Here is a 14,868-nt window from a genome sequence, read left to right on the forward strand (position 1 = left end):
AATTATTTTATCAGTACAGAAATGTTTTAGATAGTGTGAATATATTCTCTCATATAACATTCAAATGTCAACTTACCCACTTCATTGAATTCTCATCAGAATTTAGTTAAACATAGTATTGCGAAAAATATACTTATTTTATTCAAAAATATAGTGTTTTATAAAAGTGTAATTTATCATCTATTTGTTTATTTTTTTTTTAAATGTATTGATTTTTTCATTTATAAATAATTCATATTTAAGTCAGTTGAATGATTATAAGTCGTAGAGAATAATTAGTAGTATGAATACAATAACTGCAAATTACAACTGATATTTATTTGTGAAAAGAAAAGAAACATGTTTGTGTACCGCTTTTTCATTTTAGTGTCTGCAATTAAAATTCATGACAAATATGAATTTGCTAATATAAATTACATTTGTAATACTTACCAGAATTTTATTATATAATTATCATATATCTTTGTTTTGATTTGATCTTTGAATGTCACATTTTCTAACATGATATAAATAAGGTAATCCATGGGCCATGAAGTATGGAAGATACTTAGGGTCACATAATACACAACAACAACATAATTGATCCGACATAACCCTTTCCCCCCATAAAAAGCAAAGTGAAAATGGCCATGTGAAAACAGCATTAAACCAGAACAGCCTGCGAGTGACTCGCAGTCTGTTCAGGTTTCATGCTGTTTGCTGCTCATGAGTATCAAAGGGTTGGAAATGAAGCCTTTAAAACTTGAATCTAGTAAAAAAGGTCTTTAATTAAATTGAACTTTCTAAAGGACTACAAATGCATGAATATATTTATCTAAGTGGTAAAGCGTTCAGTTAATTATGATGTCATTTCTTTTACAGGCTCGTGACAAGCTAAAGGCAGAAAATGAGATGTTAACGTTGATGGTGAATTCCAACGCGAGCCAGATTGCTATGTTGAAGTCTCAGATCGTGATGATTAGAAAGACGACTGTCTCGTTCATTCTTGAACAGATGGATGCTCTGCATATACAACGAGACTCTCAAGTGTAAAAAAGCGCAAAACCATGAACAACCAGAAACAAATTACAGACGTTTAGAGATTATTTGGGTTTAAAAAAATAGTCTCTAAACAATGACCTTCATAATGCTGTCGCTTGTATCAAATGAGGGAGGATGTTGTAACAGGAGCTATAGCAAGATGAAAGCATGTCATTTGTTTGCTGTGATTAGTACACAGTGAGTACAAAACAAAAGAGATGCTATTCTTTTGAGAATTTGTTGATGACTGATTACAAAATATTGAAGATATGTTCTGTAGGCTCCTAAAGTATGAGTTTGGCAGTTAGCAGAGTGTGGTCGGTTGCTAATAGTAACTGATGTTTGTAAAAAACTATAACAAAAAGTGCTGTTGTTGGAATAAATTTGTTGGATAAACAGGTGAAATGTAGATTGTACGTGGTATTTATTATTTAAGCTCAAATTTAATAATATAGGTGTTAATGTTATGTTCTAAAGTATATACATATATCATTATATATTTTAGAAGCTATAAACATGTCCAATTTGTTACTGTTATAGGACGAGTAGCAAATTGGGACAAATTATACCTCTGCTGTGTTAATTATTTTAATCGTTATAGGCTTATAAAACTAATGCATAGTTAAATGTATAGTTTGTAAAATAGACATATGCTAATAGCTACATGATATACACAATATACATTGCAAGGACAGACAGTGAGTAATGGCGCCAGAAGACAGCAAGACATGTTCAAAAACCCCAAAAATAACAGCACCAATAGTGATAAAAGCTGAACATTTTGTAGCATCCTTTACTTCAACAGAAGTTAATTGGAAATGCATACGGTGGCATGATTGAGCTGCAAATAAATGTTTTAAGTAGCTGTAAAAAATCATTTTCAGCTGAAAGTATTTGAAATTTTAGCGGAGTTAACTTAAAGATGAGTCTTTTAATTTGTGTGTTATAACGTTCCTATATTGATCTCTCATGTTGTTTGATCTTTCAATTTATACTTCCCTTTCTGTAATGTAATTGATTGTGTGTGTTTTAAATGTATACGTTATCTTTGATAACCCTTATTGTTTTGTACACGATAATACATTTACACCTTTCAAACCATATGTGGACATTTGTTGACACTCTAATGTGGTGTAAGGAAGACATGGTAGTTTAAAGACATTTTTAGCTCACCTGTCACGAGTGACATGGTGAGCTTATGTGACCGTGTGATGTCCGGCGTCCGTTGTGTGTGTGCGTGCGTGCGTGCGTGCGTGTGTGTGTGCGTCCGTCAACAAATTGTTTGTGTAGACAGTAGAGGGCACAGTTTTCATCCAATCTTTATGAAATTTGGTCAGAATGTTTATCTTGATGAAATCTGGGTTGGGAATGTATTTGGGTCATCTGGGGTAAAAAACTAGGTCACTAGGTCAAAAAGTAGGTCACATAATAGGTCAAATAATAGAAAAACCTTGTGTAGACAATAGAGGGCGCAGTTTTCATCCAATCTTTATGAAATTTGGTCAGAATGTTTATCTTGATGAAATCTGGGTTGGGATTGTATTTGGGTCATCTGGGGTCAAAAACTAGGTCACTAGGTCAAAAACTAGGTCAAATAATAGAAAAACCTTGTGTAGACAGTAGAGGTCACAGATTTCATCAAAACTTAATGAAATTTGGTCAGAATGTTTATCTTGATGAAATCTGGGTTGGGATTGTATTTGGGTCATCTGAGGTCAAAAACTAGGTCACTAGGTCAAATAATAGAAACACTGTCAACAATTTGTTTGTGTAGACAGTAGTGGTCACAGTTTTCATCCAATCTTTATGAAATTTGGTCAGAATGTTTATCTTGATGAAATCTGGGTTGGGATTGTATTTGGGTCATCTGGGGTCAAAAACTAGGTCACTAGGTCAACAACTAGGTCACTAGGTCAAATATTAGAAAAACCTTGTATAGACAATAGAGGTCACAGTTTTCATCCAATCTTTATGAAATTTGGTCAGAATGTTTATCTTGATAAAATCTGGGTTGGGATTGTATTTGGTAAGTCAGGTGAGTGATTCAGGGCCATCATGGTCCTCTTGTTATTTTTGGAATTTATATTTTGAAAGTTTGTTGTTTTGTTTTGTTTTTATTTTGGATTAACCAGCATGAATAATTTGGGTTTTCTCTAAAAAAATAATAAAATTATAACAAATAATTTAAATCATATAAAATAAATAATTTGATTTCTCTTTTGTAATGTTCAATGATTCATGATAACTCATGATAAATGATGATAACTCAAGGTAACATATGATAACTTATGATTTCTCATTATAACTTATGATTGCTTATGATGAGTGGTTTTTTCCAGTCTGACAGAGACATTAATTATCAAAATAGGAAACATCTATGAATCAAAATACTTTTCATTGTTTTCACTCATCAATAACTTAAAGCAGATTTTATCAAATTGATTTAGAAGGTCCGTGAAACTGGTGTGGAAAAGTTTATTTTATCATAGGTATAGCATTTAACTGCATGATGATGAAGTGTGACATTAACAATAAAAAAGCATTTTGATATTAAGTGCAGGGAATTTATTTTATTATATTGTGGACTTTGGTTAATAACAATTTAGCATTTATACATAGTATAGTGTTATTGATGGACATAAATACATGTTTAAGTACTTGAAAAATGAATAGAAATGTAACACACTTACTAAATTTTGTAATTTTGAAGAAATTTTTTGATTTTGTATGCAGCAAACTTGTGTCACATGTGTGTTTCTTATATGAACAAAGAAAGACCCCTTATAGATCTGCTTATAGATTATGTTTATAGATCTGTTTTATTCTTCATACTTTCATTCTGTATATTCTTGTTCTTTTGCAGCTTGTACTTTTCAATTCAGGAGATGAACATTTTGATAATTCACAATTCTGTTAATATGGTTCATTTACATGGCATGTATCGGAACATGCCATTGAAGACTTATTGAACATGAAACTGAAACTGTAGGCAATAGCTGAATAAGAATTACATTAGCAAATTCCCGTCCACTTTTAGCTTACTCTCTTGACCATTTTAAAATACTTAGCTCTACTACAGACACACCACTTTACCAGACTTTGCCCCATTTGACCATCACAAACTTTCCTCTAGACCACCCCAACCCCACCTTTTTGGCAACTACAACTTTTCCCTTCATCATCTCAATCTTACCCACAACCACCTTTAGCTCCACCAATCATAGTCCATGGCACTCTGAGGCTGGGGAGCAGTCACATGACATTGAATGACCAATCATAGCCCATGGCACTCTGAGGCTGGGGAACAGTCACATGGCATTGAATGACCAATCATAGTCCATAGCACTCTGAGGCTGGGGAGCAGTCACATGACATTGAATGACCAATCATAGTCAATGGCACTCAGAGGTTGGGGAGCAGTCACATGACATTGAATGACCAATCCTAGTCAATTGCACTCTGAGGCTGGGGAGCAGTCACATGACATTGAATGACCAATCCTAGTCAATGGCACTCTGAGGCTGGGGAGCAGTCACATGGCATTGAATGACCAATCATATTCAATGGCACTCTGAGGCTGGGGAGCAATCACATGACATTGAATGACCAATCGTAGTCAATGGCACTCTGAGGCTCGGGAGCAGTCACATGACATTGAATGACCAATCATAGTCCATGGCACTCTGAGGCTGGGGAGCAGTCACATGACATTGAATGACCAATCATAGTCCATGGCACTCTGAGGCTGGGGAGGAGTCACATGACATTGAATGACCAATCCTAGTCCATTCCACCTTATCAAATTTACCACAAACCAACATTTTCATTTTCAAAATCCTAAATCATACAGGCTAATCAGGGAAGAAACTTTACGCACATGCATTAGGCCCGGTTTTCACAGAGCTCGGCTCATTGCATTGTGGCTAAATATTGACTATAGACAGAGGAAACACCACCTAGGTTAAAAACAATCTATTTTTGTGTTAAAATGCTCTATTAAATTGCATCCCTGTGAAGTTATTAATACGGAGTTATATTTGCTAATTGGTATCATTCTGCATCTTGTAGCATTTGAATTTGTTGTGTGAACTTGTCAAATATAGGTAAACAAAAATAACAAGGGTGTGGATTGATCATGGATTAAAAATGAATATTGTCTTATTTAAGAAGCTAAGAAGTCTATCAATGAACACTGCATTGATAAGTAGAAATAAATGTTTATATCAGTGGTTAGAAGATCTGGGTGTGTGTCTGTGACAATTTCTGAAAGATATGTGCAATAATTATTTTTTGTTGGTCAATGTTGCTAGATAATAATTAAATTATGAAGTTAAAATGTGTTGTAAAATAGTATTTAAACACTGTATTATGTGAATTGGGAATAAGACATCAAACTGGGAATGGACATCATTTTGGTGATTTTCTCAAACAAAACTATTCATTTCATGATCTACATATATTTTTGTAATATATTATCTATAATTTAAGCTTAATAAGAAATTTTCCATGACTTTTTCATTAACTGTGATTGAATTTGTGTCATTTAAAGTGTATTTTTAAACCGTGTCCATGCGCGGCATGGACACAGTTTCATTTCATGAGAATTTTTTTTTTTAATTAATAAAAAATCCAGTTTTGAAGTAAAATCAATTTAAATGATGCTATTATATATGCAAGTATATGTTTTAATTATAATTTGTAAAACTAGATAAATGCAACATATAAAACTGCATATTATGCACGTTTGATAAAACACAATTTATTCCCAAATTGATGTCTTATTCCCAATTCACATAATACAGTGTTTTTAGAATTTTTTTCCAAACAGTCGTTTACAAAAATACAATACTGGGGGTGTCCATGTATATAAATACTAATTACTATGAAATATATGTTTTTGTATTTCATCATAGAACATTATATGGTATTATTATTTATGTAAATAGTTGGTTTTCTACTTTTACTAGTTTTTGGAAGGGCCAATGTTTATCCATTGCTATTATTTTTGTACATATTATACATGAAAGCTGTTATTTATTTGTATTGAAATTGTTGGAGTTTTCAAACATGACATATAGTTTCAATTAAGACATCATTATAGGCTAGTCATTTATTATTAATTCTGAAAGATAAATATATTGTTAATTTTCTGAAAGTTTTAAAGATGAAAACATATAAGTACACATAATCATTATGATTTTTTTTTCAAAATGGTTTAGATCTGAACAGAAAAACAACAATACTGTTATTTATCTTAAAATTTTATTTAGTCAAGTGAGGTACTGCACATCAATCATGGTGCAAGGGAAAAACCCCTAACTGTTATCTTTCCAATGATGGTTCTCGAATGAATAATTTAAGCTTAAAAATAAAGTACCAGTAGATCAACTTAACGAAGGGGCAAATTTATTGCCATGAATCTTGGTCAGATTTTTTTTCCCTAAGATATCTCGGCCAAGTTTGAAAGTGGGTCAAGTGATGTTAAAACGATGTCACTGGGTAAAATGAGAGTTAAAGCAGTGAACACTCTTGAGGCCACATTTATTGTCCATTTTTCATGAAAGTTTATCAGAGCATTTCTTCCAATGATATCTCGGCCAAGTTCGCAACTTGTAAAAGTAGCTAATTTGGTAAAATGTAAGAAATCTTTGTGAACACAAGAGGCCACATTTAACGCAAAATCTTCATGAAACTTGGACAAAACATGTGCAACTATACTATGAAGGCCAAGTTTGAAAAAAGATCACAGTTACTAGGTGAAATAAAATAAGTCACACTTGTGACATATTGTTTTGGTCGATTGAAAGCATTGTGTCATGAGGCTCGATCTGCATTTGTGGCTTTCGTAAAACCATTTTAATGCTCTAAAAAGTCATGTTTGACCCGTAAATTAAACGTGGGTATTAGTCACTGTCATTTATGGCTCTAGTCGATTTATTTAATGTTTGCCTGTTTGAGGTTATTTATTTCATTTAAGTTTTAAATATTACATTAAAGGAAAACATTAGTTAAAACAGAGGTTATTATGTTATTTACAAAGTCATGCCAGAATGTAATTGAGGTCATGTAAATAGAAACGAATTAATTGTCAACACTCAAACCATATGTTGTTGATAATATTTGAATATATATATATATATATATATATATATATATATATATATATATATATATATATACAATGTATCAACATAACAACCATATGTTAGAATCGACATATATGTTTTTATTATATATGTACATATATATGAATATATGACCATATTTTACAAATTATGTAATACGGTGCAGGACATCTAATTATTGTTGTTTTTGTTTAATTTTTCATCAGAATTGTCATTAAATTTGTGTAACCTTGTTAGCATCATTGTAACCAGCTGTCTGGCAGATGTGCATGTATGTATTCCGCAATCTGAGAAAACGTAGCTTAATGCTTGAGTGTAAAGTCTCGTCCCAGATATTGCACAGGCTAATCTGAGATGAAACTTTTCACCTAGACTTTAATTTTGTTCAGTAGATACTTCCTTTTAACAGAAAATTCTATTCCAAAGCTGAAAGTGTCCTCCCTAATAAGCAATCAGCCAGTGCTGACTGCACAGGCTATTCTGTGACAAAACTTTACGCACATGCATTCAAGCAAATATTCCCAGAGCGCGTGTTATGTGTGAGGATGTTTTGTACCAAATTTAATTAAGATTTTACCATCTGTACTCAACTCAAATCCATAAAAACAAATATCAACATAAATCTGTTGAAGTTGTACAATCTTAAGATGTTATCAATCAATGCATTTTTACACACATCTTTTCAAGCATTATAAATTAAAATTACAACTTATTTTTCATAATTTTTTGATAATTCAACAAGACATTTCATCTTGCGCTTTGCATGCTGCCAAGCACTACAAAAATATATTACATAGGTTTTTGTTGCTACATAAAAACATATGTGGCCATACAAAGAATTATTTATTTTACTCGTATGAGAATGCTGCCTTCATCATTTAATGTAGTACATGTATTGCAATTCGTTGTTTCTTTAAAAGTTAAATATGTAGAAACTTGCTTTGTTAATTGTGTTCCGACAACCAGAACCAGTTGTCAGGGTGATAAGAACCTGTCCATATTTCTTGAGATGAAACCATTGATATCATGAAGATTTAAGCAGTAGTGCAATATGTTATAATACATTCCATTTTATTTATTTTACTGGAATATTTATGGTTATGTTTTACATACGATATTTTGCTCATTTGTTTTGTGGTATGCAGATGTATTTTCCCCATTGAATATTATAAGTTAAAAGTAATATCATATACACTTACCTCTAGAAAACCATACACTTTTTTGACACATCAAAATTACATATTAAACATATCTTATTCATTACTAATTAATGCAGAATTTAGTTAATTTAATTTTTTTAGATATTTTTAAAAAAGTAAATGTTCACACATCATTTCTTAATTTTCCCAATCACAGAGAAGAAGTCATCAGTGCGGTAAGACAAACTCAGAGTAGGCACTATAATTATAACATAAACTTGACATATGAGCAACATCATGCAAAAATGGGTCTTATGCCATATGCAGCCAACATAGCTAACATAGCGTCAGACCAGCCTGAGTAATCGTGTAGTCTGGGATGGAGCTACCCAGGCCGCTTAACCCTTTCTCACTCAGAGGCAAAGTGAAAATGGCCATGTGCAAACAGCATAAAACAAGAATAGCCTGCGAGTAACTCGAAGTCTGTTCAGGTTTTTTGCTGTTTGCTGCTTATCAGTATCAAAGGGTTGGAAATGAAGCCTTTAAAACTTGAATCTAGTAAGAAAGGTCTTAAATTAAATTTAGTTTTCTAAGGGACTACAAATGCGTCAAAATATGTTTCTATTAAAGTGGTTATGGGTTAAGAGACCAAGAAACCTTCAAGACTGGTTTGGAGCTATGCTGGTAATAATAACCTTAGACCATTTTGGCGAGACACTGCTTATATATCGCGACACCTACTAGTGTTTGTTTTCCGTATGATTTCAATTCTGACCCTGTTAAAATCTTTTTGAATACTGGTATTAGAAACATCTATATTATTTACTCTGATCTTGTCACATATTTGTACTGTTTATTTGGGCTTGTTCTGTTAGGTCTGTAGATTAATTCGTCCCTAATACTGAGTCACAGAAGTGTGTAATGGCTCAGATATAGACTTGTTATCATTATTTTTCTCAGCTTTCCATGTATTCTCATGGTGCTTAAAATATGTGCAAACTAGTCACCCTTTTAGAAATCTGTGAACCAGGTAATTGAACTGATTGACTACAGTAATACACAAGGTGTGTGCGAGAACTCTTTGTCTGTTTTTTTTATATCATGATTTAGTTTTTCTTTGCTCTCATGTAGACTATGTTAACATGTGAATTATGGAGGGCAATAAACTCCAAACAAACGTTTGTTAGTTTCTTCGTAACTCATTTTTTTTTTCATTAAAATATTCCTTGGCAAAATAATTAATGAACGAAGAAGTACAGGCAAATTGATGTGCATTGTCCATGTATGTTTAGTCAGTAACAACAAATGTCTAGCTTTTTACAATTGGTGAAAATAGTGTTACAATTTTATTGATTCAATACAAAACATAAATACACATAACGCCAAAAACATCTCTAAAATTATTACACAAGTAGCAAAGGAACATTTTAATTTAAATTGTTCATTTTTAAATCTGGATTGCTTACTGGTTTTGTTTTAACAACTTATGAGAGAAATAATGTAATAATGTATGCATTTAATTAATCTCCCAAATTATGTTCATGTCAATTCTAGTAGAATTGCCCATGTAATAAAATAGCAAGCCCTGTACAAAATGTAAATGGTAGCTATTCTTTGCAATGCTTGATAAGTTATCCAACATAACTCAGCTTACAGTCAACTGGACTTTAGTATTAAAATGGTGCATAACTGTTATGTATTTATTTTATTCAACTTTATTTTGCATTAACTCTTACAAAGACAGTTGCAAATTAAATCAGAATTCATTATTTCAAATACATAAAATAATAAATTTTTTACATACATATATACTAAACTTTAACTTCTAATTCTTTGAAAAGAAGCTGTCCAGCTTTCCCTGTGATGAGCACACTTTCATTTTCTTACTAGATTTTTGACTGCCTTGTAAGCTCTTACGTTTAACAGACGTTGTGGCAACACTATTACCCGTTAATGGCACATTCATATCCTCCTGAAGTTGCAAGGCAAAATGAAAGTCCATGTGCTCGGGCATCTCCCAAACTGTCATCATTTTATGACATTTTTCACACTCCAAATAATCCTCCAGCGATATCACAACATTTTCAGAACCCGATTGGAATTCTTTGACTGGTATCACATTTAAACGGTCACAGTTTAAGGCCTGTTTTGACATTTCAGTTTCAAGACCAGAGTCTAATGCTGTGTTCGGTATCACATGATTTTCATAAACTGAGTTTAATTCTTCAGAATGTACTTGAACAGTTTCAGATTCGGAGTTTTCTTCTTTTGATATCACTGCATTTTGAGAAAAGGAGTTCAATTCTAGCTTGCCAGCATCCCTGCCTAAACCATTTCCTTCTGCAGCTTCAACACAGTCTGTTTTATTTTCTTGTACAAAACAACCTCTGTTACAATCCTCTTGCACTGATGGTATATTACTTGCATATCTTGATTTGTCATGAACCTTTTTAGAAGTTACTGTCTTTGACTGTACAGTATGTGGTAAACCTAATAGTTTTCTTTTGAAAAAGGATGTTATTTCTGCACTAGAGCTGTCCAGTTCAGATTGTTTTTTCATGTCTTTACTTTCAAAGGATTCTGTTTCAAGGCCTCTTTTTAAATGTACATTTTTAGGACAACAATCTGTGTTTGCAGTCAATGGAGTTATTGTTCTAATAAAAAATGAAGACACATCAGTTTTACTACTACTTGTAGTATTTTTTCCCAAATTTTCTAAATCAAATTTAACACTTACAGGGTCGTCTGGGAGGTGGAGTTTGTGTTTAGAATCTGAACGAATATACCCTTCTGATGAATTGCTCTGCGTAAAACCATTATCACTCTCTGATTCAGATGAACAATCCACCACTTGTGTCTGGTTTCCTTCATTCACAAAAATGTTTGGTTTAAAATCCCTTACATTCCCAAGTTTTGGCATGTTTTGTGCTTCAGTCTCTTTTGATTTGAAAAATGACAAAATGGATGGTTTACTTTTCTTTGAATGGGAACCAGAACAATTTTCTATAAATTTCTGACTGGACTGCGTCATCATTATTTCTTTCCCATAGACATCCTCTGTGTCAGTCCCCTGAGAACCATTCTGTGTGAATGATACACCAGCCGGCCTGTCAGACTTGGCAAACATCTCCCCGATACTCTTTGACCCGCAGGCACTGTCATCCAGGAACTTCCCCGCAGACAGCCCCAGGCAAATGATAGGTGGATACCTGCAACAGATTGGAAAAATATGAAAATCAAAATAAAATATAACATTATACATAAATATGCATTAGAGTCGCGATTTGGGAGAACAGTATTTAATGCACAGGCTAATCAGGGACAACACTTTCTGCTTGTATGGTATTTTTCATTAAAAGGATGTTTCTTCTTAGCAAAATCCATTTAGGGCCGGAAAATATCGTCCCATATTAGCCTGTGTGAAATTCATAGGCTAATCTGGGACGACATTTTTTGCACATACATTAAGACTCGTGTTCAGAGAGTGGCTCATATAAATACATAATCATATAGAAGGCCTAAAATCTACATGGTTCTGAGCTTGACACACTCTGGAAATAAAGTAATTAAGTAATCCAGGCAAAGAAGCAAATTACCTAATAACATTTTATGTTATTGTCATAAAAAAGTACTGGTTCTGATTTTTATTTAAAAAATCAATTTTGCAAATTGAGGCATGCTGTACATGCACCTAGTAAAATTAGAATTTCCAGTATACAAGATACAACTGTTTCACATTGACTCCTCATTTTAACAAGAACACAACACCATCTCACCAAGTGGTCTGGTCAGATGTAGTGGTGTTAAACTGCTGAACCAGACAGAAAGCGTCCTCGGCCATTTTCTTGCCGTCATACTTGCTGAGGGCACACACGCCAGAGGCTGACACTGGGCTGGGCTGGCTGTCATAACGCACGGACAGGGTCAGAGACTTGGCAGCTCTCTTGTTCTGTAAGAGAGATTCGCCAATTTCTGAATTTGATCAAGGAGGAAACTTTTTGCTTTAATGGTATTTTTCATTAAAAGGAAGCCTTTTTTTGCAAAAATCCAGTTGAGGTGGAACGATTCGTCACTGACTATCCTATGGGGACTGCACAGGCTAATCTGGGATGGCACTTTACGCACATGCATTATGCCCATTTTTCCCAAAGCGAGGCTTATCACAATGAACACTAGAGCTTGATGAAATTATGACTAATACCCCCACACCGCTTGTTCAAAGGCAAATTACACACAAACAAGACCATGCATGCCAACTAACAAACCTCTGGGTCCTGCGATTTCAGAGATGATTTTTAAAGTCTTCAATATACACATATATTCAGACCATAGAGGCATACTTTCAACAACTTGGTCAAGAACCACGATACTATGTTAAACACCAAATATCAAACAAGTCGCCTTGGTGTAGTGGATATGGTGTCCACCTAACAATCAGGAGGTCACGGGTTCGATTCCCACTGTGTGAGAGTTCTTTAGATCTTCCCCATAGACATCATAGTACTGATTCCAAGCGTTTCAAACAAGCTTTAGACTTTCTATGCAATCAAGCTTAATTAAATAGGTTTAAACTTCAACACCTGACGGTACCAAGTGTTTTGGAAGATTTTTTTACTACCTGGTATATGAATGTATATATGGTACAAAAAGAAAAAGAACGCTATAACGACATCCAATGCTAAGGCAAAAGTTCAAATTTGGTAATCTCAAAGTAATTGACACAATTAAAGGCATTTACTTTTTTATGTTTATGGCCTATAGAGAAATAAGGAAAATACTATTATACAATTATTTTCAAATGAAAACCTTAAATAAAGCAAACATAGCAAATGTATTTAAAACGCCAATTAAAAAGGGAACATGTTAGACAATCAATAATAAATAAAATTTACTGATTTAATATGTACAGTAGTTATTCATGTTTTGTTAACTTCCATCATTGCAATCATGTGTCATTACACATTACATAATTTATTAATGCGGCAAAAAGCTTTGTATCTTTCTTTTATGATTACAAATCATGTAGTTGTTGACTCCTTTATTTTGAGATAATAACTCTCTAGTGGACATTTTATCTTCAATTTAGCTTATGTTTGCAAATTTGATGATTCAGTTCTGAACAGAAATGTGAGTTGATAACAAGAGGGCCATGGTGGCCCTGTATCGCTTCACTGTTTTTTATGCGAAAAAAGCGTGCAATGCGCATGGGTTAAAATGTACTCAAGCATGTGACTTTCTCTTTCTATCCCTCGTCCCACTGGGCATTTTAAGTTGGAAGGGTGAGCATTTTTATATATGGACAAGGTTACTACGGTGTTAACTAAACAGACTAAAAAGTCCGCGAATTGTCGCACAGGTCCTTTGCTTATAACGTAGGTACATTTATCTTTCCAAAAGATATTGTCGTTCTTTCTATTTCACATATTTTTAGATGCTGAAGATCAAATCTACACATGTTCTACAAGATTAATGAAAGTTCCTTCATTCAATCATGAATCTTTTTCCAAAATTCCAAAAAGAGTTTGTAGGTTTCAAAGTTTCTGTTACTTATATAGTTCATGACATATGCAAAATACCTAATGACATAGATCACCTGAACTTTACTTCATTCTTGAGACATAAGTGAGTGTAGCAGGATTGTTAACGTGGTGAAGAAATTGTTTATTGTACAAAGAAGATATTTGCCTGAGGACACATAAAGTTACGAGTTTTTCAGGTTCATGAGGTGCCGAAAGGCAGTAGGAATGATAACTTTGTAGAGGTTGTTTGTTAACAAAGTTAATGTTTATGAGACAAAAAATTGAATTATAATTCATCAAGATGTTGCGATCATGGCAACACTACTTGCATATGGTGTGAGGTTTAAAGAGATATCCTGACAAACAATTAGCTTGACCTAACTTTCCTTTACTTTTTCCATCTGACATTGGTTACCTGTCATGTTTGTTTTTAGCTCCACTGGCCAAAGGCCAGCGGGGCTTATGTCATGGTCCTGTGTCCATCGTGCGTGCGTGCGTCCGTGCAAGAACTTTTTCTTTAAACATCTCCTAAACTACAAGTCCAATTCTGATAAAACTTCTCATAAATGTTCCTAGGGTGAACCTCTTTCAAATTTGTTCAAATTATGCCCCTGGGGTCAAATTTGACCCTGCCCCGGGGGTCACAAAATTGAAAATTTTCACATGCTTGAGTACATTTCAACCCATGCGCATTGCACACTTTTTTCGCATAAAAAACAGCGGAGCGATACAGGGCCATCATGGCCCTCTTGTTGACAAATACTAGGATTGCCATATATTGAAATAAGGTATCTGACCTATTCTCTGATAAGTTGCTAGTAATAGACTAAGCGGCAGTCATGTTATAAACAAGGGGATTGTCAAGGGCATTGGTAGTTGTACTTTTAATAGATACATCTTTTTTAAAGTGGATTCTCCTTACTTTTTTGCTACTGAATATTAAAATCACTTAATTACAATGTAACACTTTTTGTACAGTTTATCTTGAACAAATATTTTTTTGCAATCTGTTTATAAATCATAAAATGATGTCATTCAAAAATTATTTTGGATAAATAGGGCCTA

At 33.4% G+C, this 14,868-nt stretch overlaps 2 protein-coding genes across 7 annotated transcripts in view; one reads left to right on the forward strand and one right to left on the reverse strand.

The window, feature by feature from the left end:
- The window catches only part of LOC127874834 (ras guanyl-releasing protein 3-like), a 296,898-nt gene that overhangs the window by 118,078 nt on the left and 163,952 nt on the right, over nt 1-14,868 (forward strand). For 2 of the 6 annotated variants that reach the window (XR_008047126.1, XR_008047127.1), the window contains one exon: nt 862-1,419. The exons of the other annotated variants lie outside the window; for them this stretch is intronic. The gene's annotated coding sequence lies outside the window, so the exon portion shown is untranslated. The remainder of the gene's footprint in view (nt 1-861; nt 1,420-14,868) is intronic. 6 annotated transcript variants of the gene reach the window in all.
- Nucleotides 9,293-14,868, reverse strand: part of LOC127874832 (DNA polymerase eta-like) — a 220,026-nt gene continuing 214,450 nt past the window's right edge. The window contains exon 12 of the mRNA XM_052419465.1: nt 9,293-10,730. Within this exon, the coding sequence (XP_052275425.1) occupies nt 10,110-10,730 (621 nt within the window). The 3' untranslated portion in view covers nt 9,293-10,109. The remainder of the gene's footprint in view (nt 10,731-14,868) is intronic.

The sequence above is a fragment of the Dreissena polymorpha genome, chromosome 3 (genome assembly GCF_020536995.1).
Source record: "Dreissena polymorpha isolate Duluth1 chromosome 3, UMN_Dpol_1.0, whole genome shotgun sequence".
NCBI lineage: Eukaryota > Metazoa > Mollusca > Bivalvia > Myida > Dreissenidae > Dreissena > Dreissena polymorpha.